Source organism: Stegodyphus dumicola, chromosome 9 (assembly GCF_044657685.1).
Source record: "Stegodyphus dumicola isolate Sdum_Otavi_A_Nest chromosome 9, ASM4465768v1".
NCBI classification, from domain to species: Eukaryota; Metazoa; Arthropoda; class Arachnida; order Araneae; family Eresidae; genus Stegodyphus; species Stegodyphus dumicola.
In genome coordinates, this window is record NC_140776.1 from 88677305 (window position 1) to 88704205 (window position 26901).

The 26901-nt window shown below is 31.5% G+C and overlaps 1 protein-coding gene across 1 annotated transcript in view; it reads right to left on the bottom strand.

Moving 5' to 3' along the window:
- The window catches only part of LOC118193625 (regulator of G protein signaling 7-like), a 280378-nt gene that overhangs the window by 147295 nt on the left and 106182 nt on the right, over positions 1–26901 (bottom strand). Inside the window, exon 2 of the mRNA XM_085823737.1 lies at positions 14076–14172. Coding sequence (XP_085679863.1) covers positions 14076–14172 — 97 coding nt within the window. The remainder of the gene's footprint in view (positions 1–14075; positions 14173–26901) is intronic.

Consider the following 26901-nt stretch of genomic DNA (forward strand, 5'->3'; position numbering starts at 1 on the left):
CTAGATGTCTCACTTTCCACCCGGAGAAAACCCACCTCATGAACAAAGAGCAATACGGCTTCAGGAAGGGAAAAGAGCATCATCGACGCTTTTCACAATCTACAAGAGCAAATACACCATAACAAGCAGCGAGGTCTGCATACGTGTGACCACGTCCTTAGACGTGGCCTCGGCCTTCAACCAACTCTGATGGCCAGCCCTCAGGGACTAACTCAAACATCTTCAGTGTCCTAATCATCCTCTTTCTGATCATAGGCAGTTATCTTCACAAGTCACCAGCGAGACGGGGTCAGTGTCACCCACGACTACCACAGAAGCGTCCCCCCATGGGTCAAACATTGGCCCAATATTGTGGAATTTCATTGCGAATACTGTAGTAGATCTAAATTTCGAAGGAAATGCACAAATCCGAGCCTAGACCGACGACTTTATCCAATCATTCAAGGTGGTAATCGTACCGAAATAGAAAACAAAGCGAAAAAGGCATTAGATCTTATCACTGACGGCAGCTTAAAACTTACACTACTTTAACTTTAAGCTTAACTCAGCATCGATAAGATAAAAATGCTCACCTTTCCAAAGGGTAATAAACTTATTAATAGCCCTCCCCGTATAAAATGGCAGGGCTGAGCAGTGAAAAATTAAGATACATTAAAACACCTAAATCTTACTTGGCAGAAAATTCACCTGGGTACCACACTTAACGATGATACAAGATAAAGCCTGCAATATTATAAATAGCTTAAATCGCATCACCACAAATAAATGGAACCTAAAATGGAAACTTTTGAAAGAACTTTATGTGCAGGGCTGTAAAAAGATGACCCTTTACGGCTCCCCCATCTGGATGATTGGCACATTCAATATTCCTGAAGTCTGCTGGAAAAATAAACTGACATTATAATTTACTTATTTATTTATATCTTTTTGTCAGGCTAAATTAGTTTATTAAATATTTAATGTATTATATTTTATGAATTTAAGTTAACTGTTTTAATTACTGTCTGAAGCTGGAAAAATGGCTGACAAGGTTTAGTTGGTTGAGTTTATGCCCTTGAGAAAATGCTTGGCTGAACTAATCTGTATTCATTCTTTAAATATTAGAACATTTTTATTCGAATCATTTTGATTATTGTATTACTTTAGAATTTTTTTCATTACAAAATATGAGTTAATAAATGCAATAGTTTTATTGTTCAGAACGGATTTGTTTTTTACAGATTAAGTAATTTTAATTAATTCATAATCTACTTTATTTTAATTACTGTCTGAAGCTTATTGTTTTAATTACTGTCTGAAGCTTATTGTTTTAATTACTGTCTGAAGCTGGAAAAATGGCTGACAAGGTTTAGTTGGTTGAATTTATGCCCTTGAGAAAATGCTTGGCTGAACTAATCTGTATTTATTCTTTAAATATTAGAACATTTTTATTCGAATCATTTTGATTATTGTATTATTTTTGAATTTTTTTCGTTACAAAATATGAATTAATAAATGCATTAGTTTTATTGTTCAGAACGGATTTGTTTTTTACAGATTAAGTAATTTTAATTAATTCATAATCTACTTTATTTTAAGACTGTATTTTATTTTTTCTTAATGAGGTATATATATTAAAATTAAATATATTTGAAATAATTATTAAAGCCTTTATATTAATATAATTAGAAAGTAATTACAAAATATCATGCAAATAACATGAAAAAATTATCATACTTAATTTTTATAATATTATACGCGAATATACACTGGTGGATGAAACACGCTGTATCAGATGAATTGTTGAAATGAACCTGTAATGCTGATGAAGGCATGGACTAAAAAATGCTCTAGCAACAGGTAAAGCAGAATAAAATGTAGTTCAAATCATATGGTAATTCAAATCATATGGTAAAAGGAGATGTCTTTTAAAAATCTTATGAGGTTGATGTGAGGGTTTCTTCCAATGTGACGACAGTTGTATGGCTTCAGAATGTGTGGTAGTATAATCGGAAAATCAGTGCTTTAAACAATGTGTAATGGTAAATGAAGCAATGCAAAATAGTTGTAGACACATTAAGTCATTTCGAAGCAGGAACCATGACTAATGCAATGCCCTCGCTAGGATTCGAACCTCGGACCTTCCGAATACGCGCCGAGTGTGATGACCATTACACCACGAAGGCATGCTAAGAAGACCCGAGAAATAGTTATAACCAGATTCAATTTACTGCTTTTTTCCAAAGGCTGTCAGCAAATGCTTCTATAATCATAATGTATATAGTTCATAATGCATACTGCGAGTCCTAAAAAATTTTCTTTTTCACACCTTGCCAATCTTAAGTCCTTATCCAGTATCACCTCTTTATTGTATACCAGCATAATCATAATCTACACTGATATATAATCACTGAAGCTCTAGCAACTGTAAGTTGATGATATTTATTAAACACTATCTTGGCTAAACACTGAGATATTTATTCCGCACTTTCTTGGCTAATGTCTGCGGGCACATAACGTTTATTTAAAATGAAGCTTCAAATTGAATCTAATATTCATCATTTCTTTCTGCAGTATATAAAAACTCACTACAATTATTTGAAACTCGTACTCGATTTATCCTATTTAAAACAGAATATAATATTCTTGACCAATTCAGACGCTTTTCAAAGTAAATCTTTTAAAGAAACATACAACAAGCATTCAGTGCTATCAATAAGCGTAATTTTTTTTTAAATTTACTCTTTATTTTTCCTTATGAGAGAGATAATGTAGTTTATACCATTGATAAAAATACAATGTTTGTTGTCGTTGTTAATGCTGTGATTTATCTCACTTTTGTGATATTAACATCAGAACACGTCCACGAAATTCATTGTGGCAAGGACTGTAATATTGCGCCTGTCGTTGGCAGAGTCTTGAGCACCATACAGGTGACAGTTCGACTTTGCTCAGTTCCGCCCCCAATTCTGATGAAGATCGCTCCTGGGGAACGAATTCCGAGGGTACCCCACCCTCTTTCCCCACCATCAACCCCATGGAGGTAGGAAGTAAGATGGAGTGGTTCTAACAGGTTTCTCCCGTACCCTGCTTTGAAGCACTGGCGATCCCTACGTGATGACTAAAACATTGGGTTATTTACCATTAAGTTCAATGGGTTTTGATGCGATAGGATGCAAATATTTTGTAATTACGTCGTAAATATACATATAAATGTATACATTTTCTTTTTTTACAACACTTCAGCGTCCTAAGTATGTGAAAACAACACATTTTTTAAACAACATTTCGCTGTGAACGGAATTAAATGCTATATTTTTCACAGAACAGTTTGCTCAGAATGGTTTAATTTGAATGAAATATTTTCACAAGTTTTCGTTAATTACATTAGAAAAAAATTTTAAGGTAATTCGATTTTATTTGGTTAAGGTACAAAAATGAAGATCAAAGTTTATTGTATTATTTATATTAAAATTATGCATTATTTCTTTTCTATTTATAGAGCTTCTTCCTAAAATACTTTCTTAAATATGACATGATTTTGTGGCTTCTGAGGCATCTTTTAAATCGAAAAATATAAGTCAATTTATAGTTAATGCTATATTCGGTTCATTTCAAATTAAAGCACCTTTTATTTTAATAGCGAAATACTTTAAATAGTACTTAATTTTCTCTGAGCATTTCTGAAAGGGAATAAAATAATTTTTAAGTATTATTTAAAAATTATTTTAATAATACTTAGTATTTTAATAATAAATTTTAATAATTTTAAATATTACTTAAAAAAATTAAAGTATTAAAATATTAAGTATTATTTAAAAATTATTTTAATAATACTTAATATTTTAATAATAAATTTTAATAATTTTAAATATTACTTAAAAAATTTTTTTAAAGTAATATTTAAAACTTGTAACTGAGTTATTATAAAATGTCACGGGAATAATTCTGGAATCAATAAGAGGACCATTCATGGTCGGACCTCCTTTGGCAGGATACACAAATGTTTTCACCTCCGATTACCCCATTTTCAAATTCTTAATAAGCTGTCTTGACGATGTAGCACTTTTATATGGTCACATCCTCTTGACCGCACATGCTACTTCCGCCGAATTCGCAAATGTATCTGTCTTCTGTTCCACACATTTGTGTAAAACTGTACATAATTTTACACAAATATGTGGTTCCAAATCAACGAAAAGTTAACTTATTGGCATATCTGTGTGTATATTTATTAATTTTGACGAGGTTTGCAATATTTTGTGGAAATTTTATATTTATTAACCCAAATAAGTAAAATGTGTTAACCCAAAGTGAGTATTTTTAAGTTACATAAAAGAATGATAAGTTTAAAATGAGCAACTATAAAGCCTCTCTTCTAAAACTTTTTATACACAATAATATGTAGCTGACCAAAAAAAAAATATTTTATTTAAAACATTTTGGCGCTTGTAACATAAAATAAAAGTAGGTAATACTCTATCAAGGTCATCGAAAGACGTATACAATTTTAGAGGTACCGTAAGGTATTTTTCTTTCTCTAAGCATCACATTTTTGCTAAAATCTATATTTTTGTAGTTCAACTGCTTAGAATTTTATAAAACAAATTCATAATCAAAATCGCTGTCGTTAGTTATCGAAAAGTAACCAAGATGTGATTTTTGCGTAAATGTCACTAAACTATACAAATTGCTATCATCCATCACACTAGGAATGTTTCGTTTATGCAAAAGTGTCCCGTTTTTCGATCTGTATAAAACTGTCGTGTACGAATTATTATCAGAGTGCTGTTAAGCGAGTTTCTGAATGTAAACAAAAAACACCCCATCTGGTGACCGAAGCTTCGGAGCAGTGCTTCACTTCTAATTCCAGTTTAGCCATCCTTCCTTTCTTACCTCCATGATCAGCCCCTCCAGAGTACTTTCGTCTGGCCTCTTATTTAGAGTGCCCCTATGCCTGTACATTTACAAATACTGTGCATTTACAAACATCCATGCCTTCTCAGGGATTATATCTCTTTTAATTATTCTCCGGGATAGAGTTCCTTATAAATATAAGATAGCAATCTAACATATATTAATTTTATTATTGTGCATATGTGCATTCAATAAATTACATTACACAAAAATTTCAGTGCTTGTATTTCATTAGCAATATTAGTTTTAAAGACGGAAAACTAACTAAATTTTGAGAATCAGCCAAACGGGAAACTTACTTAATTTTGAGAATTCGTCTCTAATTTTTAGAATTAGCCATATGTGCAAAAACTATATATGTTTGAAACATGTAAACAGCATTAATATTCTCCAAAGACCTTTATATTAGAATATATTATGAAAGCCTTCATGTTCAAATGATGGACAATTCATTACTCTTAACCTTCGGTCACGAAATTTTGTGGAATGGTTAATATAAAATCCTAGGTTGCTAAATTTATTATTTAGCCCTCAAGTTTACTGCAAAAGTTTACCAGATTTACCCTGAGTACTCCCTATACGCACAGTAAATTACATAACCCTCATATTTTATTATATTTACGTGACCTTTAGAAAAAATCGCAAATATTTGAAATCAGACGTTCTAAAAGATATATTTCATCTCTTTTTTTAATCGTATTTCACGGCTTTTAAGATGATATCTGCATCACAGCAAAATGTGTAGTTACAAAACGAAAACTGAACCAAAGCCTGAAAAAGGAAATCGAGCGTGCAACGCGTTATAAAGCCAAAGAATGATTCATTGCTCTAATACTCATACTGCAGTTTAATGAGCTAAAACAAGATTGTATAAATTGCTATAAAATAGCAAATATAAAAACTCAACACCTCTGCCTGCATTTGATTATCGGCTGGGATACCATAAAGAGATATTTGTTCCTGGTAAATGCACTGCTTTTTATATTATCGGCCGGTTTTAGCATCATTAGGTATGGGATCGTTTTTGAAACTTCTAAAGCGTGAATTCTCATATATGCGATATTTAACGTAAAGTTTCCCTGTTCAGAACTTCTTTTCATCATAACAGCTTAAATTTTTCGAATATGCATTTATGTACTAGAAAAACTTAAACAAGAGATAGTTTAAGAATTATATCAAAGATTATGAAGAAATGCAAATAGACTTTACAAATATAAAATATTTAAATAGTACTTATACATTTAAGGTGCATTTATTTATCACCTTGCATAAAGAAATCAAATAATATAATATCTGAATAACTTCAGAACAGAATGTACCCGGAAAGAGAGTGTTCAAAACAGAGAGTATGCGTCGAGCGTTTCTCTACTGAATTTAATGCGTAAGTAAGGCTTAATTGTGCCTTTGCTATATAAACAAAATTTTAATCATTATGATTGCAAATATTGAAATAAAACGCTCCATTCTAGTTAAGGAAAGATGCTAAGCTTAAATCACTACATTTTGTATAGCAGAACACTGTTTAGAAGAATTTCACTTACCCAGAATTTCGCATAACCAAACCGAGTAAAAAAATAAAATTGCGTCGCAGAATTCACGTACTCAGCTATCTCTAATTTTTTTTAATAATTTTTTCCGATGTTTTGGTAGCCCTAGCATGCTTTATCATATTGGGTTAATTAATTAACAGCTTTCGCAAACAACATTTTAAAATTTTTACACATAAAGAATGTGCTTTATGATAAAAGCAAATGATCTCAAATAGTTGAGAGTAAAAATTAAGAACTTTGAAATCTTTCTTAAGCAGAAGATTTTCATATTTAGTGCCTGTCACAGTGCTTCTTACTACTCAAAAGTAATTCAAAAGATAATTAATATTTTTAAATGACCAAATGTATTGCAGTATATACTTTTTCTTTTCAATATGATGTATATTCCTTTCAACGTTTACCAGTTGATAATAACTCTAATGAGTTAAAAAAGGATCGACCTCAGTTAGTATAACTGTTAATTCTAATATATAATTAAAAATAAAGCAATTTAAATGTTCATTTGAGTATTATTTTCCAAATAATTTCTTTTGTTACGGATTTCATTACTTAAATATAATATTAACTTTAGGTAATAGTATAGAAATAAAATTACTTTTTGATCTAACATAGTTTATTATTCATTCACAAATATAGTTAGGGAAATATTATTTCTAATTCTAATAACGCTTGTAAAAATTCGCCATTTTCCTGCTATTACAAATTATGAAATTTATACTAATTATTTTATTAATTTATGAGAAACGTAGCAAACGCTGTTGCAAAAGGTACGGTATGAATAATAACTATCGCACTGGACTGTAGTTTGCTTAGAATGCGCATCTGCTGACTTACCCTACTCCATTTTGTTTTAACGCTCTCCTTTCTCATCTATTAATGATACAGTTATGATGTTAGTGATGCAGATCCATCTGCTAATGATACAATTAGGATATTAGTGATGCAGTTTCATCTGCTAATGATGCAGTAGTGATCTAGATTCCCACACAAATATTTTCTTAAGAGGTGTAAAGTTAAAGTTATTCAATCTCGCAGACGATTAAGGCATCTATATAATATATATAAGCGACATTAATAGAGAATTTTCTCTTCTGAAACATGTCTATCATATTAATCTGTTAAAAGTAATCCATAATAAATTAATAAAATATAAAAGTGAGGACGGCAAATGCCACACTTTTTCATATAATTAGTTTTATTAGAAAAAGGTACACAGCGTACAGGTAGTTCATGTTTTTCTCTACTGTTAAATATACGATTTTATTTTTCTTCAAAAGAAAATTATATTTTCTTAAGATCTCTCATTGAACTATCTGTTCTTATCACATAATAACACTATCTCGTTGTGCAATATTTACTGATGGTTGAGCTTGCACTTTTATTTTCTTGCAATGTGAGACAAAAAGTAAAAATACGTGCATTATTATTATTATTAAACTTACTTTCACTGAAGTGGAAAACTAAGTTCCTGAATCACTTTTTAAAACTGATGCTGATCTTTCCTAAATTGAATTAATAGAAGCTTTTCATTAGACTTTTATGTATAACTACAATACGTGAGATAAAAATTTAATTTTAATTTTATACCCTTAATAACATTCTTAATTAGGATTTTCTTTCTTTTATTTATATCTAGTTTTATCATATATCATGCCGACTCTTATTTCAACTAAAATTTAATACACAATCAATAACTGGCGTTCTCTTTAAAAAAGCGCCTAAACTAATTAAAACATTTCTAACTGTTTTATATGATCCCCCTTGCTGTTTGCCATTTTATGTGTGACAAATACATAAAAATTCTTGTTAGTAGTACAAAATGCTCCATACTTTAATAAAATGTCATATAGATTAAATCATTACTAGCCAAAAACATAACTAACACCTTCTAGCGAAAACGTTAAGAAACCTGGATTCGTTTCCAAAATATTCTGATGTGTTTTTTACTGTTATTCACATATTTATGTTTAAAAAATCTCATGAAAATTTAAACTAGATTATTGTTAATTTACGGCATTTTGATCCATATCAAAATTTCTTGAATTTCTTTTTCACATCAAATTTCATTTTCTTAAATTAGCCGAAAAGAAAAGAGCAAAATTACAGTAGATGCCGTTCGGTATGATCGCTGTTAATGTTATCATTCGGATATTGCTATCGAATGGCCGAAGTTCCGACCTTTTGTATACAGGAAGTATAGAAAATATATCGCTTATTGTGATCAACAGTTTGGTTCAAATGATTAAAATGTTTTAGAATAAATTCTATAAACTGCATGAAAGTCACTATATGAAAGTTGCCAAATATGTTCAATTAGATTATAAAAATAGATTATAAAAATTGAAAGAGACAAAGAAATGTAGCCAAGTGAAGGATTAATTCACCAAACAGCTTGGTTTCGATTTCAGTCAACCATTTTGAAGTACATTTTCAGCAACTATCGATTTTCAGGGCAATCAGACAAAGACTTCTCTTCTTCAGAATCCAAAACCTTTCTGTAGATTGTTTTCCCTGAGAAAAATTTTCCTGAAAACATCGCTGCCAAATGAACGGCCATGCCTGTTCAGTCTGGGACTTATTAATATAAAACAGTTAGGAAGAAACTGCAAACTGCCCAGAACTGCGTTTTGAGGCAAATTAGAAATGCACCTTGGTACATTAGGGACAACACATATCATGAAGAATTTGGTATTGTTAAACTCGGAAATTTTTATTATCAACTTGCCAAAAAATTTCACCGTAAAATGAGAACTCTCAACAACGCTAAGTTGAGGATTTATGATTCTGATTTATGGATTTATGATTTTAGATTTATGATTATAAAGATGTATACCATATAAACATATAAAACGGCCTATGGCCATTTTAAATCACACAGGTATTAAGGAAATTTGGAGCAATATTTTTCTCTAAAATTTTGTTCTGTGCTCTATTTGCAATTGTATTATTTTTCTTTGTATTTCTGTGATACGATTACAATTAGTATTTTCTTGTGTACTACCTCTTTCCCCTACTGAAACTGGCATTTCGCACTTTCACAATCGACGGCTTTCTGTCTCGCAAAAGTGAGTGCTCTACATAATTTGTTTAAAAAAATATCTTACTTATCTTTTGGAATTATTTCAGTTCTTAATTTAAATTTTCTTTTAATACTATTTCGAAAATTTTAACTTTTTTCTATTATGGGTAGAGCAGTAGTGTACTAAATATCGTTACTCCGAAGGCAAAGGCCTTGGCATTTTAAGAGTTATTTCACGCTCCATATGTGTCATCGACAACCTTTCACCCTTGGTTTCGTTCGCCGCAATGCTTTAGCGCCAGCATCACTCTTCTGTAAGATGTAATCAGTTTTTAAACACGAAATTTTTAAAGAAAAAATTGCTTCTTATAAACAGAGAAATACTTTTTAACGATAATTGTTTCTTCGCTTTACGCCACTTCGGTTTACGAAAAATTTCACGAGACGCCCATACTTTCTAAAAGCTGCGGAAATCTGTATCAAACTTTCAATTTAAATATGAACTCTTATTCTAAAAAAACATACATTTTACAAGTTGTAAAATTTCGTTTTACAGAAACACAAAACACTGGAACTAAGGTTTGCTTGCATTAAGATCTTCATTTCTTAAACATATTTCTATATGTTCCTAGTAAGTTAAAACATAAAATAAATAATCTGATAAATTTTTCGCTTAAATAAATAAGCGAAAGCTGTTTAAATAAATAAGAGACGCAGAAGTTTCAGTCCTTCTTTCCCCTCATACTTTCAGATTTATTTATTAATGAAAGTTAACTTCACACCAATTTTCTGATGTTAAAAAAAATGGATTAAAAGAAAAAGAACTTCCGAAAATGCTACACTAGAATTGAATATAACGTCGTTCTTCAATAAATGCCATCTAATTTATGACGAATCTAAACGATTACACAGTTGATATTTAATAAATCGTAAATGAATTCATTTTATCAAGAAAGAAAAGACGAGAAAAAATAAACGATGAGTAAAAAATCTGTATCAAACTTTGTATACTTCAAAAGCTAACTTTTGCTGTGAAGAATGCTTTTTATTTTCAACTTTTTTAAATCTCGAAAGAAAAACTTTGTCTAAGTTTTAGATCAAGTAACTGCTTCTGACCAAAATCAACACCAATTCAAGTTTTAAAATTAAGTAGCTCAAATTTGATTAAATTAATAGTTTAATCTATAAAATGTAACACAAATGTATCTGAATGCTATAGGATAAGAAATGCATTTCATTGCAGTTGAAACTATCTGAACTCAACAGAACAGAGAATCCTTAAACCTAGATAAAATAGTTATGTAATTTTCTCATACCTAGACGTAATCATCATGTTAATTAAACTTTGAAACGGCCAAAACAGAAGGAAGAGAATATATTAAATATCACTTGTCTTTCTATTCGAGCCTTATTCATAAACTTAATTTTCCGGAATATACAACCGGTCGACAAAGCATTTAAGTACATATTAGAGACTCAGGCTGCGTGATCGTGTGTAGGTAATGAAGTGTGCAAACGTTTCTGAAATCTACACATGTCATGTTCATTAGAAGGCTATTAGTCTCGATTTTCCTTTGTTTTAATTTAATGCGTTTGTTTCACTTTTCATTCGAGTCAATTGTCATTGCGGAAAATGTAAGATAGATCTGTCAGACTGAATCTGCCCGTTATGGATCAGCATATTAAGGTATTTAAAAGCAATAGATGCAGTTTTGAATCGGATTGATTTAAATAAAAATCCAATGAATTCATGATACAGCTAATTAAAAACAAACATTTTTGTAGAATTAAGTCATATATGTTTTCACTTTTCAAATACACAGAAGATATAGAACTTAGTCTCTACTGATAAACCATATTAATATATTTAAAACATCTCTTTTGGGCGACCTTTTAAATCGGAGCCATGACTGATTATTGGTTCAACAAAATGTTGTTTCACTAAACTAATACTGATATCGCAGTTAAATACAAAACTTTTCAGTATGATACAACATTGACATCATCCTCATTATAAAAAATAGATGCTAAACGCGTTTTGGAATCGTTTTAACAAATCATTTTCATCATGATTATTGATGGCTACTCGTGATTTTGCACATTATTTGCAGCTAATTTACTAATTAATAAAGACCGATATCATTTGCCTATATGAGCTTCCAAAAGTGTATTCGTTATATTCGAGCACTATTTATCTTCGTGCACTATTTTATAGTTTAACTCGATGCCTTTGTTTTACGTCTGTCACTAATGTTTAGTTATTTCTGCCAATGACAGAATGCTAACACAAGAATTTTAAGTCGAAATACTACGAATCTGAAGTGATGTTTTAATCACCCGATATATTACACTTTTCATGTTGAATCTTACTTAGAATAATATAATTTTAAAGTTATGTAGTTTAACTCTAAAACTGTTCTAAGAGTTAATATTAAAATTCGAGTTTAGACAGGGCAATTAATTAGAGTGCAGCATTTAAAAGCAAAATAAAACAATTTAAAAAAAAACCGCTACTTTCTTATTATACCAGCTCCCAAAATTTAATCGCAAACCAAGCGAGATGTTACATGTAGCGAGATATACGAACACATGGCGAGATTGTGGCAACATATCTCGCTTGTTAATTTAGAAGTCAAACAACAAAAATCAGCGTTATATTTTCAGATTTTCACATTGTGAAAATTTGAAAATATGACGCTGATTTTTGTTGTTTGGCTTCTAAATTAATATTTGTTCGGCGTGTTATTATATCTTAATTATATCTCGGTTGATTAGCGATCCAGTCTTGGGAGCCGAAGTACCTAAAACACCACTTTAAATTTTCAACTTATAACATTTGTGCTACAATTCATGTGATTTCCATTCTTCTTCTAATATTTTCTTGAGTCCAGCAATTGGGATATCAATTCCAGGGTGCATCAACAAACGGAACGCATGTAGAAAAAGCTGCTTTAAAGAGACCATAGGCATAACAGTCCATAAATGAAAAAGCACAGGGCTTCGCAGAAATACATTGAAAATGTATATGTGCAATACATGTACCATACTTATTGTTTTGCCTTGACGAAGTTCACTTCGTGAAAGTCATTGGGATTAAGGTATGGAATTTTTTCTGTAAATATCGAACGAAAAACATTCTTTTGATAGTATATTGAGTTGACTTTAACATTTTATTCTCATTATTCTTATTTTTAATTTTCCATTCTACAGATTCCTGCGACAATCATAAATCCTTTACTGAAGATTTCTTTGCATTGGCAATCCCAAATCTGCATTTTTTTTTCTCTTCGGTTTCTAGAATAAATAGCACATTTTTTGTTGAAGTCATTTGTGTAAACACATGCTTCATTGAGACTCACAACGTACTTTCATTTATCTTCCTACCTATCTGTTTATACCTAAGTAGTTTTCATACGAGTTCTACTAATTGCTCTGTGTTGAGCCGCATGCCTCATGCAGCATTTAAGAGCTGCCGAATGCAGCTTTTTTAACTTCTAAATTTTGGATTATTATTTTATTTACTGTTTCTACAGATATATTTAAAGGATTCGCAACTGAGTTTGGCGTCGGCAGATTTTTCTCTAGTTACCAAAGTTCCAAATTTAGAAACATTAGGAACAGTACGTACTTTTTTCCAGTATTCCTTTGGAATCCTCTTTCCATGTAGAAGCAATAATTGACAAATTTTCCCTTTCTAATTAATAATGTTGCTTATATTGCACTTAGAAATTTTAATAATATGAATTTTAAAACGTTTCTCAATGATGGAATAGAAATATTTCTCTTCGGAAAGAGCAAAAATATATGCTTCAATCCACAGCTTGTTCACATGCAACATTTTGAAAGAATAGCACATTTAAAAGTAGCAAATGATATTTCTCATTTCAGATAATAAGCTGTTAACAAAAACGCTTACACCAAAACACTTTTATATTAATTCCTGACGGAAATCTTTGTAAAAATGTGTAAACGCCCGGTGTATTTCGCTTAGATTGCATAAAAATTTCCTAATAATATTACGAAGATATAGCAAAAATGGTAATGGTACAGTGAGAGTAAAAAAATTCAGTTACACTAGCATATTCAAGATAAACACTAACAGTGTAGTGAAAATTAATAGGAATTTCAGTTACATCAGCATATTTTTAATTATATATACACCAAAAAATTACCCTTTCTTTTTTAAGGTTTCAAAGGAAGCTTATTAAGTTTCTTTATGATGTCGCTAATCACATCCAAAAGGGATTTCAGTAGACTGAAATTATATATAACTAGCTGGTAGTAGATAGTAACTGAGAAGCGCTTCAGGAATACTGGCCAAATGTCACAATGTATAATAAGCTAATTATACTGCCAGATACTATTAAGTATGAAAGCTCAGTATGGCTTTACGTAATTAGATTATAGTAAACAATATGTTTAAACTACAGTTTCTAGTACTAATAACATAGAGACTAAAGATGTTAACACTTATAAAATAACTGGAATCGATCCTATTACAAGTGATACAGTGATAAGAATAATTTCTTCTTCCTTCAGAGATCCATTTAAGATATTATCGCAGATGTATTATGTGGCAATAAACTGGAATAGATCGAGTTTAAGCTTACCTGTAAAGACACTGGGAATCTTGGACATAAAGCTCTTAACCGTCTTGACAGGCACACCATTCTGCTCATCCTGCATTCGTTCTACAATGCGCTCCATCTATAATAAAATTGAGATTCTATTAGCTGGGAGCATAATTCTTTGATTTAATATTTTAAATTGATATAACATACTTCTGTAGCAAATGGGATAGTAGTCCCCAACGTGGTATTCAAATAATTAAAAAAGCGCTATTGCCACTCGAACTAAATTAAAAAAAGTAGTAACAGATATATAAAATACACCCTTTCCTTAGTACATGCTCAAATTTCAAACCCTATTTTGATAAAAATGGCAACAAGAACGGTAAAAAAGCGCAGGTACCTAATTATAATAAACACATTCGCACATTCAGGTGATTTGCCTAGCATCCGTCTACGTAAAGGAATTTAAGGAAAATTAGATTATATCAACTAGAAGAAATTACAGAAACTTCCATGTATACAGAACCTTCTCACTGAGAAAACGGTTCAGATGAACTTAATGGTTATCTTTTGATAAACGTAATCCCCGACGGTGTAACAGTTGTGCTGAAGCAATTATCGCTATTTGATATAAAGAACTTCAGAGATTACAGCAACGTACGGTAAATGATAGTTACTAATGAAATAAATTTCGAGAGAACCGCAGATCATTATTTCTCATTAAGTATTTCGAAGTAATTCGAAATATGATACATTTCACACTAGATTTATTATAAACATAGTCATAATGTCAGTATAATATTAAAATTTTCACTCTAAGACTCGAAGGTAATGTAATATGTATTTTACAATTTGAAGTAATATGTATTCTGTTCTGATTTTCTAATATTCTGAATTTTATAATTATTTTTTATAAAGTTCTTTTTTTTTTTTAGTATTCACCATATATGAATATTTACAAAAATACTGTAAGTCAGATTCTTAATGCTTATACATAAATTGCTTATGTATTTAGAGCAAGAAGTACTCATTAGGCATAGGACATTTAAGTCTGGCAAATATGTCTTGAAATAGATGAATTTTGAAAAAAATTAAAGATTCGAGAGGCCGCTTCTTCGCGCATTTTTTGCCATTAAAATATTTCAAATTGTAATTCAAAACAGTTAAAAGCTTTAACCCGAAATTTTGCAATGATTAACTTTCTTGACATCGCAAAAAAGCTTTCACTAAGAAAAAAAAAAAAGCTATCGTTGTAATTTTTAGTGATACTTGGATTATCAGTATCACGTCATGGCGGCCCATAGTCTTATACTTCTATAGAGAATTTGGCATTCCATGTTTAATGCATATTTATGTTGACTCTTGAAATAGTCTTTCATAATCTTATAAGGTCTTTCTCCTACTTTCCTGGCGTACCTTCGTGGTGTAGTGGTTCTGCACTCTGGGCCGGTAGAGGGCCGTAGTTCGATTCCCGGCAAAGGCGGTTGCTAATGTTTTATCTCTCCGGCTTTTTCAATTAACTAACGTCTCTACAGTGGAGCCCGAACTAAAAAAGTGTGTTTGATGAAGTTTCTCCGCACCCAGAATCTGACGATTGGGTCCCCTGAAAACTTCAGTCGTCCTTTAAAAAGGGATGTATATAAGGCATTTCTCCCACTTTCCTAGCGTGCCTTCGTGGTGTAGTGGTTCTGCACGCCGAGTATGTATTCCAGAGGTCCGTGGTTCGATTCCCGGGAAGGCGTTGTTAATTTTTCATCTTTGCTGTTTCCAAAAAAATACCTAATGTCTCTAAAATCTATACTTACTTTAATTCTAAGAAAATATATGTAAAAAATTGATTTAATCCTAATATAGTGTACACACGGTGTTTAGCGACTTTTTGCGACGGTGTGATGAGCAGTAAACACAACATTTATGCAGAGTAGTAAACCCGTGAATTAGATGTTGGCGACAATTTTCAAAAACGCGTCATACTAGGATTATACGAAAATTTTAATTGTTATTCAAATATTTTTTATTAAATTATATTGAGAAAGTAAATCAAGGTTCAAGAGCTTTATATATAGCCTTCATTTACTACAGTTCATTTGTCACTTTTTAGTAAACTTAAGCTCCTTTTCAAAGATTATAGAAAGCGATATGTCAAATTAATCAACTTTTATCATTTGGATTTTTACTATAACTTCTGTTTTCCGTTAGCCCTCACCAGGATGCAAATGAGACTAAAGAGTATTTAAGGCAAGGAGTTTGAATGTTTTAGGTAGAAGGTTTTTGGGGAGCAACGCTCGTACCTTTACTTTCTATCGCTCAGTTCTGCCAGTTAATATTCAGGCATTAGTCATTTGCTTGAAGTTAAATCGAGCCATTAATTAGGCCAAATTTGTGTACTCTCCGGCTATGATATTTTTCAAATTGTAAATTCAACTGTATGTTATTTTTACACCCACAAATGGAGTAGAGTTGATTGTACGGTCAAGTAGTCCCTTCTGCTTAAATTTAAGTTTAATTAAAAATCTATCTAAAACCCTGGCAGGATCCTGGTAGTCTAATATGATTTGAATGATTTTGAGTTACAGTTTTATATAACTTAATATGACAGTTATCTATAACTAAACGATCTTATAACTTCATGCTTAAATTCGCTTACCGTTAAACGCAGATTTCAAATTGTATTTTACTTAGAAATTTTTTTAATATTAAATATAAGCGTTTTTCTTTATCTTTTCGTTATCATACTTATATGAAAGGAAAGATTCTAATATGTTTTGGGATTCGGATTCAAGAAAACGCAAATTTCATTCAAAATCTAGTAAAATATAAGACCGTAATAAACGAAAGAGCTAAAATAATTTGCTAAATTTATTTGTTGTATAAAAATTCATGTCATTTCGCCATTTACCGCTAAGAGAAATAAAAAAAGTGGGACATTAAAATGCTTTCTTTTGGAAAAACGAAATTAAATTAGTGAAAACGACTTAAAATTTGTAGATAAATTAAAATTCGCAGTTCGAAATTCGCAGTAAATTTCGCATATGTTATTATTAATGCTACAATTAATAATAATATATTGATTCTCGAAGAATCAATTTCATGCCTTCAGTAAAGCAGCTAATGAGTTTAAACTAAATTCTGCCATTACACATTCTGCGGAAAATTAATGGAAGCAGAAAGAAAAATAACTTGTCAAATAAGCATTAGCATCAGATTATCTACAATAATTTTAATAGTCTAACGAAAAAAAGCATGTAATCCTTGGTTAAATTCTTTAATATCTGGAACAAATTAATCTATTATACGTGTAGAATGAAATACATTTATACAAGTGCTTAAAGGGAAAGAGAATATTCATGTAAATTAGAAACAATATAAAATATATATGACCAGACAGATCCATTAAGTTCAAGTGTTTCAAAATGTTTTCATGATTTATATTGCAGAATAAATATTTTAAAATAATATGTGCAATCTGTTCCTTGAATTATGACAAATCAGATTAATTCTAAAACGTGTTATTACTAAAACATACTATTAATTATTACTAAAACGTACGTTGTAATAAAATAATGCTTCAATTTCAATCTTAAATCGATCTGTCAGTTTCAGCAGGTCAGAACTAAAGTTATTTATTTCATAAATATTATTATCACGAAGGTAAATCCAGGAGGCCTCAGAATTGTACATACGAAGTCAATCTTTGTATCGTAAAAGGTCTGAAAAAGCAATCAGTAATCTACAAAAACTGATTACTTATACAGGATCATGAACTCACAAATTTTAATTTAACATGGACATTTTAATCTTTGGAACCTATTTCAAGCGTGTATGTCAATTTCATCAGCAAGAGCGGTAGTAGTCGAATGATTCAAACCACTGACAGTGATTTACTTTCACCTCGGCTCAGACTCCAAAAGAGGGGATGGTTTAGCTGATGTGTGGTTTCTCATAGTTTTTCTCATAAACAACTTTTGTGTGTATGAACTAGATTAAGTTAAACATTTCTTTACCAAGATATTTCTTCTATAGGCAAATTACAGCCTCTCTTGTCTTTTTTTGTCTTCTTCCCTCACTCATAATAAGTTATTTATCTAAGTATTATTTTTATCAAAGTAATAATCTGTTATATTATATAACAATTGAATTTATTACGGGATGCATTCAGAAATATTTATACATTACACTTCTTCTACAGATGTATCATTGGATAGAACTTTTATTACACTATAATTTCTTCCTTTAGAAAGTGAATCTTTAAGCATTCGGCAACTTTTTATGTTCAGAGAAATAGCAATGTCTTGTTAATTTTTGTCATCCATAATTTTAATACTAATTATATGAAGCGACTCAAAATAAATTCAATCCATGTTGTTATATGTTTCAATATATATTATTTTATAACATTAGTAACATTTATCACAATAACTATTTTCCCATAATATAGATCTCGATGATTATCACCAAATGGAAAATATTGTAGCGTATCAGGTGACAGGTTGAAAACGATTTTGGATCTTAAGAGACAATTACAGAAATCTGGAACTCTAAATCCAGCAATAATGAGGAAATCAAACCACAGTAAAATTGTTAAATATTCTAAAGGTAATCTCCTTGTTTCTTGCTTATGAGGATCTCCTGGGATTTCCAAGTCATACATATAACTTGTCTAACAAATTACGAACACTGCATAGAACTTCCTGAATTCAAAGAGAAAATTAGGTTATGATTGTGCAATTGATTCTTCAGCAGAATGCACATCTTGCCTCATTGTTATAATAATCACACAGTTATCATTCTGTAAACTATTCCAGAATTTATAAATGGCTTTTTTTCTTATCTATAATAAAAATAGACTAGGGAAGCCAACATCCTTAATGTGACTTTGTTAACACCAGGAGAGAAGGCTCGAATTTTCCAGAAGCTATCCTATCTAGACCTTTGACAACTTAAAGAATATAATCTGATCAGTAGTTAGTTTCAGTTTCATGGTGCCGGTAGAAGAATGAGTGTCAACATAAACAACATGAACGTAATGGATCCGTTTTTCGGAACTGGGTAATTCAGGCAGGTAAAGGTGGCGTAAATATTTGTGGAGCCATTATATGGGATTCTTGGAGATTCTTCTTGCCCATGAAGAACTACGCAACTCTTTGAAACTACTTGCATACTGATTTATTGATTATTTATACCGCTTTAAAAACTTCTCTGGTTCCATAATATCTGTGTTAACCAAAAAAGTAGCAGACAGTTTCCGACTGCAAATAAAAACTAATTAGAGAAGCATTCAACTTCGTTATAGCAAAGACTTGATAGTTCTGCTCTATCGTCTCTGATGTTAATAAGTTCAACATCTATGAAAACTACCGGAGTGTTTACCTTTAGTTCCTCAGTCAGCTACTATGGATGCTCTATGACAGAAGTATTTGAAATTTTGGGTAGCGATAACATTTCACAATATCAGACACAATATCAGTTTCACAGCATCAGTTATTAGCAGCTGCCTGGTTGCTGTTATTAAAATTAAATGCTATATTTTAATTAATTTTATCTTTTTAGCTTCATCAAAATAAATTTAGTTGGTCATCAAAATATATTATGAATGTTTTGATATAAAACAGTTTTAAAAGTACATTGTATAGATTCATTTTGGTTTGCATTACAGGAGCAATAGTAATTTTATTCTGACAGCAAATTTCTAATTTAGGGGTTTTTTGGGGGCGGGGGGAAAGTCGAATAAATCCCTATGATTTTCGTATTGTTTCCAATTATATACTTATAACATTTTTTATAATTTTTAGATTATTTCTTACACTGAATAATTTTTAATACTTTTTTCGTTGAAATTTAAGTGAAAGGTAAACTGCAAAGCAACTTTATTCCAGAACCCAAATACCCAAATTAAAAATCAACTACTATTTTATTAGATTTCTAGAATAGGAAGAAATTTGTTTTCTTAAGTCTCTCGCTGTCTATCATTGCCAGTAAACAGTTACTGTAGAAAGTGATGAATCTTAAGAACTAGTTAACGAATATTCGCTTAAGTTCGTGTAACAAGAAACAAAAAGATGGAAGGATAACTAACCCTTTATTATTCCAATAAGATTTAGCAAAACTCCGTCTTGGAGTGTACAATAAAAGCCGAGACTTGGGCTTGAAATTAAGAGACTAAGATTAACTAAAGAGATATAGCCGAAGCTATCAAGATTCTAGTCGAGTTGGCCCCTTAACTCTATTTGACTACGAAGCTTATCAAGGGCCTGAGTACGGCCGAGCGTAATAACAGCTTTGAGAGAGAGAGAGAGAGTAGCCAAAAGGCAGACGCCCGCAAATCAGAAACTCTGATTCTCTCTAACTCTGCAAGTAGATTTCGCCGTTTAAATACCGCTCCTCCTCATTTAGTATTCAGAGCGATTCCAAAACTACGTTCTAGCCGGAAGTAGTAAGTTGAAGTTAAGAATTTGACAGGTAAGGAACTTTAACTAAAAATTTAACTGTTAATAAAATTAACATAATCCTTACAAACTGTTCCTTAAGTTCGCTTAGCCTTTTCAAGGTTTACCTTTCAAGGTTCAAACCTTTCAAGGTTTGAATTAATGCCAAGATACCGAGCCATTTTTTGATATGTAGCAGGTCATCCCTACCTATACTTGTTAAATCGACGGTTGTTTTAAATAACTAATGCGATAGATATTTTTCGGACAAAATAATTCGTAATTTTGTTAAAGGAGAAATTCTTTTTATAAGACAGTCTGTTCTTAACCTGTTATAACTGTCAGCCGTGTTGACTCGAATACTCTGATCTAAATTGTTTCCGTGCATCCGAATAATTAATTTCAAAAACTTGTTTTTTGTTTTTTGGATAAAGCAGCAACAGAATGTAGCTGCAGATGTTGAGTTAAACGAAGGATAAAAAATTGACGAAAAAAAAGGCAACTTCCTGAACTTTTATTGGTGCATTAAAAAAGCGGCTAAGAAGTCATACACTGCTGGCCACCGTAAATGCAACACCCTGAAGGAAGCATGCAAATAACATGAAATTTACAACATGCATTAGCGGAGGTGAGACATGCAAATGATTAGAATTTCAGCGCACCTGTGGCGCCACTTCAAAGCGCTATTTTAGGCTTGGAGTTTTCGACGATTTCAAGTTCGACAATTGTGTTTTTCTTGTGGTTTTTTCAATAAAAAAACGATGAATTATGCCTCGTAGTAAACAGCGATCATCGTTTGATCAAGTATCCGAGTTTGACCAGAGGAAGGATAGTGACCTACCGAGAGTGTGGATTATCTTTCAGGGAAATCGGTAGTCGTGTTGGACGAAACCAAACAACTGTAATGCGGATATATGACCGTTGGATACAAGAGGACCATTTGACGCCGTTTGCAGCAGAGTGGTCTGTCTGCAAGACGTACATTGCTTCGTCTACCCTTGACGCAGAACCACAGACGCCTCCGCCACCAATGGTGCGATGAAAGAAGGATGCGGACGGCAGAATGGAAGGAAATTGTCTTTACTGAAGAGTTACGCTTCTGTCTGCAACACCACGATGGTCGGATTCGAGTCTGGAGATGCCGTGGAGAGAGGATGATGAACAGCTGCGTTATGCACCGCCACACTGGTCCTGCACCGAGTATTATGGTATGGAGCGGTATTGGATATCACTCCTCTAATACGCATTGCCAGCACTTTACACAGCCAGCGCTACATCTCCGAGGTGTTGGAGCCAGTTGTCCTTCCTTACCTTCAGGGCTTGCCCACAGCCATATTTCAACAGGATAATGCGCGACCACACGTGGCATGCATTGTCCAAGGGTTCTTCGTCAATCGCCAGATCGAACTGCTTCCCCGGCCGGCTCGCTCTCCGGATCTTTCGCCGATAGAAAACATGTGGTCCATGGTTGCTGAACGATTGAAGGCGTGTGGCAGCGGTAATCTCCAACAATGGCGGCTACTCTGGCTACTGATTCTGGAAGGAACCACACTTTACAGAAGTCTATAAATTTAATCATTTGATACTTGGTCAACATGTTATCTACTAAATAAATTTTGTTGTGATAGCTCTTGTCTTTCTTGGTGTTGCAATTTGGGTGGCCAGCAGTATACATACATAAGACATAAAATATTAAACATTTGCGCATGAATGACTTGAAGCTTATGAACAAAAGTTGTGAAAAAAATGGATTATTAGATTGAAATTTATAACTTTATGTATTACCATTAGTTTTACATACTTAAACAAGCTTTAAGAAACAAAATAAGAGATTCTCATTGCACAAAAGTTTGATTTCAATTAATGTGATGGTTGCGCTATCTATATTAATACATATTTTTTTCATTTTTCTTATAAATTTCTTTAATGTAATTTTTAAATTACCTCCTTCCAAAATATTCATCCTATTTCTTTTTTTATAGCAATAAATTATTGACTTAACTAAAGCCTGCTTCCGCTAGGTTAGTGGTGAGAAACGTTAATAGTGTTGGTAACAGCCTTTATTTTAGGATATTTCTCTCGAAAGATTTTTAAATACAAAAACTTAGCATACACATGCGTTTTGAGTAAGACATGCGTTTGAACATCCTCCTTCAATGCAATAAATTTTTCTTGCATCATAAAATCAAGATCAGGTACATCGTAATTCAGCGGTTTCGTGCCGTCATGCTGGCCCATTCAAATGTTCAGTTTCTTGGGCCTTAGGAACATTAAAATATTCTTTTAAATTTTGCAGGCGGCTTGTATATAACAATAGCTTCAGACGAAGTTTTATATTTTTCTTCGAAGTTTTTTATTTTTATTTTTTTGGGGGGGGGATGGTTGTATTTTAACTTTTTCATATTGCACTTTTTTCATACGAAATTTATATATTTTAAAAAGAGTATTGAATTTTTAAAATATATTAAATAATTTTTCTGTATTTTTCCCTTATATTTATTTTATAAGATATTTTCTTACTACGTGATCTAGCTTTACGCCGCCAATAAACAATTAATTATCAATTTAATGATATTAGTAATTTTTTTGCAGTCAATGGAATCTTCATTATGCCGATCAATTGCTGGTGCATATTAAGCTATCGACGCCCTGATTATCAGAGACCCGCTTTAAAATTCCATCGACTCCCAAGGGGTCAATATTGACCCAGCTGAAAACCACTGTTTTAAATTTTTGCTCATTGAAACATTCATTTCTAATAGCTAACTGAAAAAACAACATTTTTTCAAAATATTTTAAAGAAAAAAGTATAAAATATTAACTATCTATTCTTCCAATTATGCACATATAAACAAAGGCTAAAATTTTTCATTTTATGCTGTAAAATTTCATTTACCAATTTCATTGAGATGATGAATCCAAGTTTCTACTTCAGTAAAGCTCCTATAACAGCAATGACCTGAAGACAGACTATATATCAGGATATATATAGATATTATTACCGGAATAGGACTCTATTCGTATTTGAAAAGATTCTTTTTAAATAGCTTTTATACTTAAAAATGTCAGTCATGAACTATAAATATCCTTTTACACCATCAGTTTTCTTTAAAACATAATTTACTTTAAATTGTTAATTTATGTTATAAAAAATAAGCCGTTCCTCCTACATGTTTTTGTTATGTAATATATACATCGGTACAGTGATCTGAAGGTCACGAGTTAGAGAACGCGATCTGTTTTATGACAAAACTGTACTTATCATATCATAATTTATTAATACCATACTTTGTTCTTGTTCTCTAGAATGCGACTGCGAAACCTTAATTAAAGTTGCCTCTATTATTTCTGTTATCTTCAATCACCAGAGCAAAATCAGTCTTGCTTCTTGTGATTGTTAGCCATCACAATTTCATGTGGTTAAATACTGCTATTGTTTACAGAACTTTTAATTTAAAATTTGTAAGATCGTACCTAATCCTAATTAAAGTAATCCCGGAAAATGAAGAAGTACTTCAGAACAATTCCTACAATAAAATAATATTGAAAATGCTACTGCTCATGGCCATAAAAAGAGCAAGAAGATTATGAGCTTTGAAAGCCTTTTCATTTATGTTCATTAACAATTAATGGTTTTAAGTTACGCTTTCCTATCGATTTCTCCTTATATCCAAAAATAAAAAAAAGAACCTCATTCTTTCCAAATGATACAATTTTAACGTAGAATAAAAGAAGAAAGGGTAGCTAGCGGAAATATCGATTGCTAATGGTATTTTGTTAGCACAACTTTACAGCTGAGAGTCCATTTGTTGTATCCCGCCTCTAACTGAGTTTGAAGTTAGAAATTTTGAGTGGGCGAGAATTGTTGGGCTATTAACAGAAACGCTAAGAGAGGCCAGCTTGGTTATTTAAAATAAATCATGATAGCAGATGTGTATTCCCTTTGTAACTGCAGGAATATTGCTATAACTGTAAACATCTGTTACTGTATTAATTAATTTTGCTTGTATTCTACCCATTTATCTGCACTATTGTAAGGTTAGATTTGATTTTTTTCAGCCCTGTTGAAAGACCAATATATTTGACAGAAATGGGTTTGCGGTAGCTGTCAGATAATTTAGAAACAAATGGAGTAAAGTATAGATGTTATAAATTGATATATTTCTTGCTATAAACCAAGGTTGGGTAGATACTTTTAACCACGGCCTTGAAGGTATCATTTACGGTAGGGCCGGGATGATCATTTGTGGTGCCTCTGTTGGTTTGTAAAACGCGACGCATAAATACGCACAAATTTTTAAAAAATTACAAATGGCAATAAAAAGAAAATTATTATAAAAAATTACTAATACTTCAAAACTGGGATCGATTCCTATTGGCCATCAAAGGATTGACATGTTGTTGTTTCACTTCCAAATAAAAATTTAGAGGTGAAATATTCTTTCATTACGCTCCCTTTTCTGATCAATCTTTTATCTTAATAATATTCAAGTTTCATTGTTTAATTTGCAAATTAAAGCTGCTAGAAATGATAGTACTAAATTCTCCAATGGATGTACTTGCATTGTAGCACATTTAGTTTCTCAGCTTAGGTTGATCGCTAGTACAGTCATAACTATATATGCGTATATATACTGTAACAAAAGGTGCTCCCGATTTTGGTAGTTTGAGAACATAATTGGGTAGGAAAGAGATAAAAATATATTTTCACAGGATTCATAACCCGGCTAGATTAAGCAATTAGAACCGCTGCATTCGGTTGGAGGGTTGTCTTTTGCCCACTCTTGCTATAAGCTCTTTGTTGGGAGGTAACATTAATTACAACTGAATTGAATTCAGACTTCTGAAACCTAAGCTAAATTTAAAGTAATCTTTACGATGAAGACATTGCTAACGATGAATCCTTATCAATGTGCATATAACTTCAAGAGATGTTAACAAATGACAGTATGAAGTATCGTGATCACCAGAAATCAGAAACAAAACAAAAATTTCTAATCCACTTTCTTTTTAAATCGGTATATCACAGGATATGGTCCTTTCTCTATATACTTAAATTCATGGCAGATTTCTAAGTATACTTACATATAAGCGGGAACAAAGAGACCCCGATTTTTTCTTGATTCGTTGCTCTTTAATTTAGAAAGTTGCCTTAAATACCCAGAAAAGGAAATATTCGTATGCAAAAGTTAATCAAAATAACTCTGTCAGGAACAGACATATAAAGATTTTCCTAAATTAGAATAGCATTCGTCAACAATAAATTTACTTCCATTCATATACATAGTTTAGCATCTTAAAAGTTAATGTTAGTCGCATAAATCATTACCAATTAACCCTTGTTGTGTTTCGTTGCTTACCTTTCTACCTACCTTCCTACCAATATGAATTAAAAATCATAGAGTATATCTCAGAAACTGACTAAACAAACTGAATTAGATAAGGATAATTGGGCTTGTTGTTAGCTCATTTTCTTAAATCAGACTAATTGTTTGCTTCCTAATTACCGCCACTTTAATGAATATGATGTTAAATTTAGGCAGTAGTGTGTGTTACAGTCTTACAGTTGGCGCTCTTTTGATACGACAGATAAAATTTTGACAATGGATTTTAATAACCAGGAATATTCTTTCTAAGTTATGACAGACTCATCCTACGGCAAATTATTCATGACTAAAGTAATTTGCTTCATAACTTAATAATATTTCAACTAAAACAATAAATCTTGAAACTCATTAAGTTCAGAAGCGTCTAATGACGAAAATCGATAGAAATCTGTTTAGTTCAAACTACGTTAAGATCTTACTAAAACCTGTCCTTAACAGATGATATCATTAAAAGGAAACTCGTGTCCCAGACTCTTAGATTTAGAGAAAAGTTCATTTAAACAACTCAAAAGCAAATGGAACTGTTAAACGGAAATTTAAGATAGACTTCAGATAGAAAAATTCCAACGCGCTCTAGTACATCACTTAGAAATTTTCCAGTCATTCATTTGATTTAAGTTCTTCTATTTTTTGTTTTAAAATGATCCCGTGAAATCATAGAATCACTCTGAATTTTCTTTTCTTTTCTGTACTCTTATGATTTGTACTCGGATGGTCTATAGGGATTATGTATTTTCCTTAGATGCATCAGAAATTTTTCTTCGCGTGCTTGAAATTAATATAATACTATTGCGCTTTCAATAGTTTTATAGTCCCCTTAACTTAGTTACGACGTTGTACATAGTATTTTCCATTGACTGAAACTTCCTTTACACCAAACAGTTTATATTTTAATTGTAGTCTATGTTGTTGTTCCGAAGTCCAAAGTTACAACTATCTAAAGAGATATATATTTAAAGTGAAGAATTTAATAAATTATCGATCACACTGATCGTAAAGATACTCAGCTTCGAAATAATCGAAAAATAATATACTGAAAAAAAAAATTCCTAC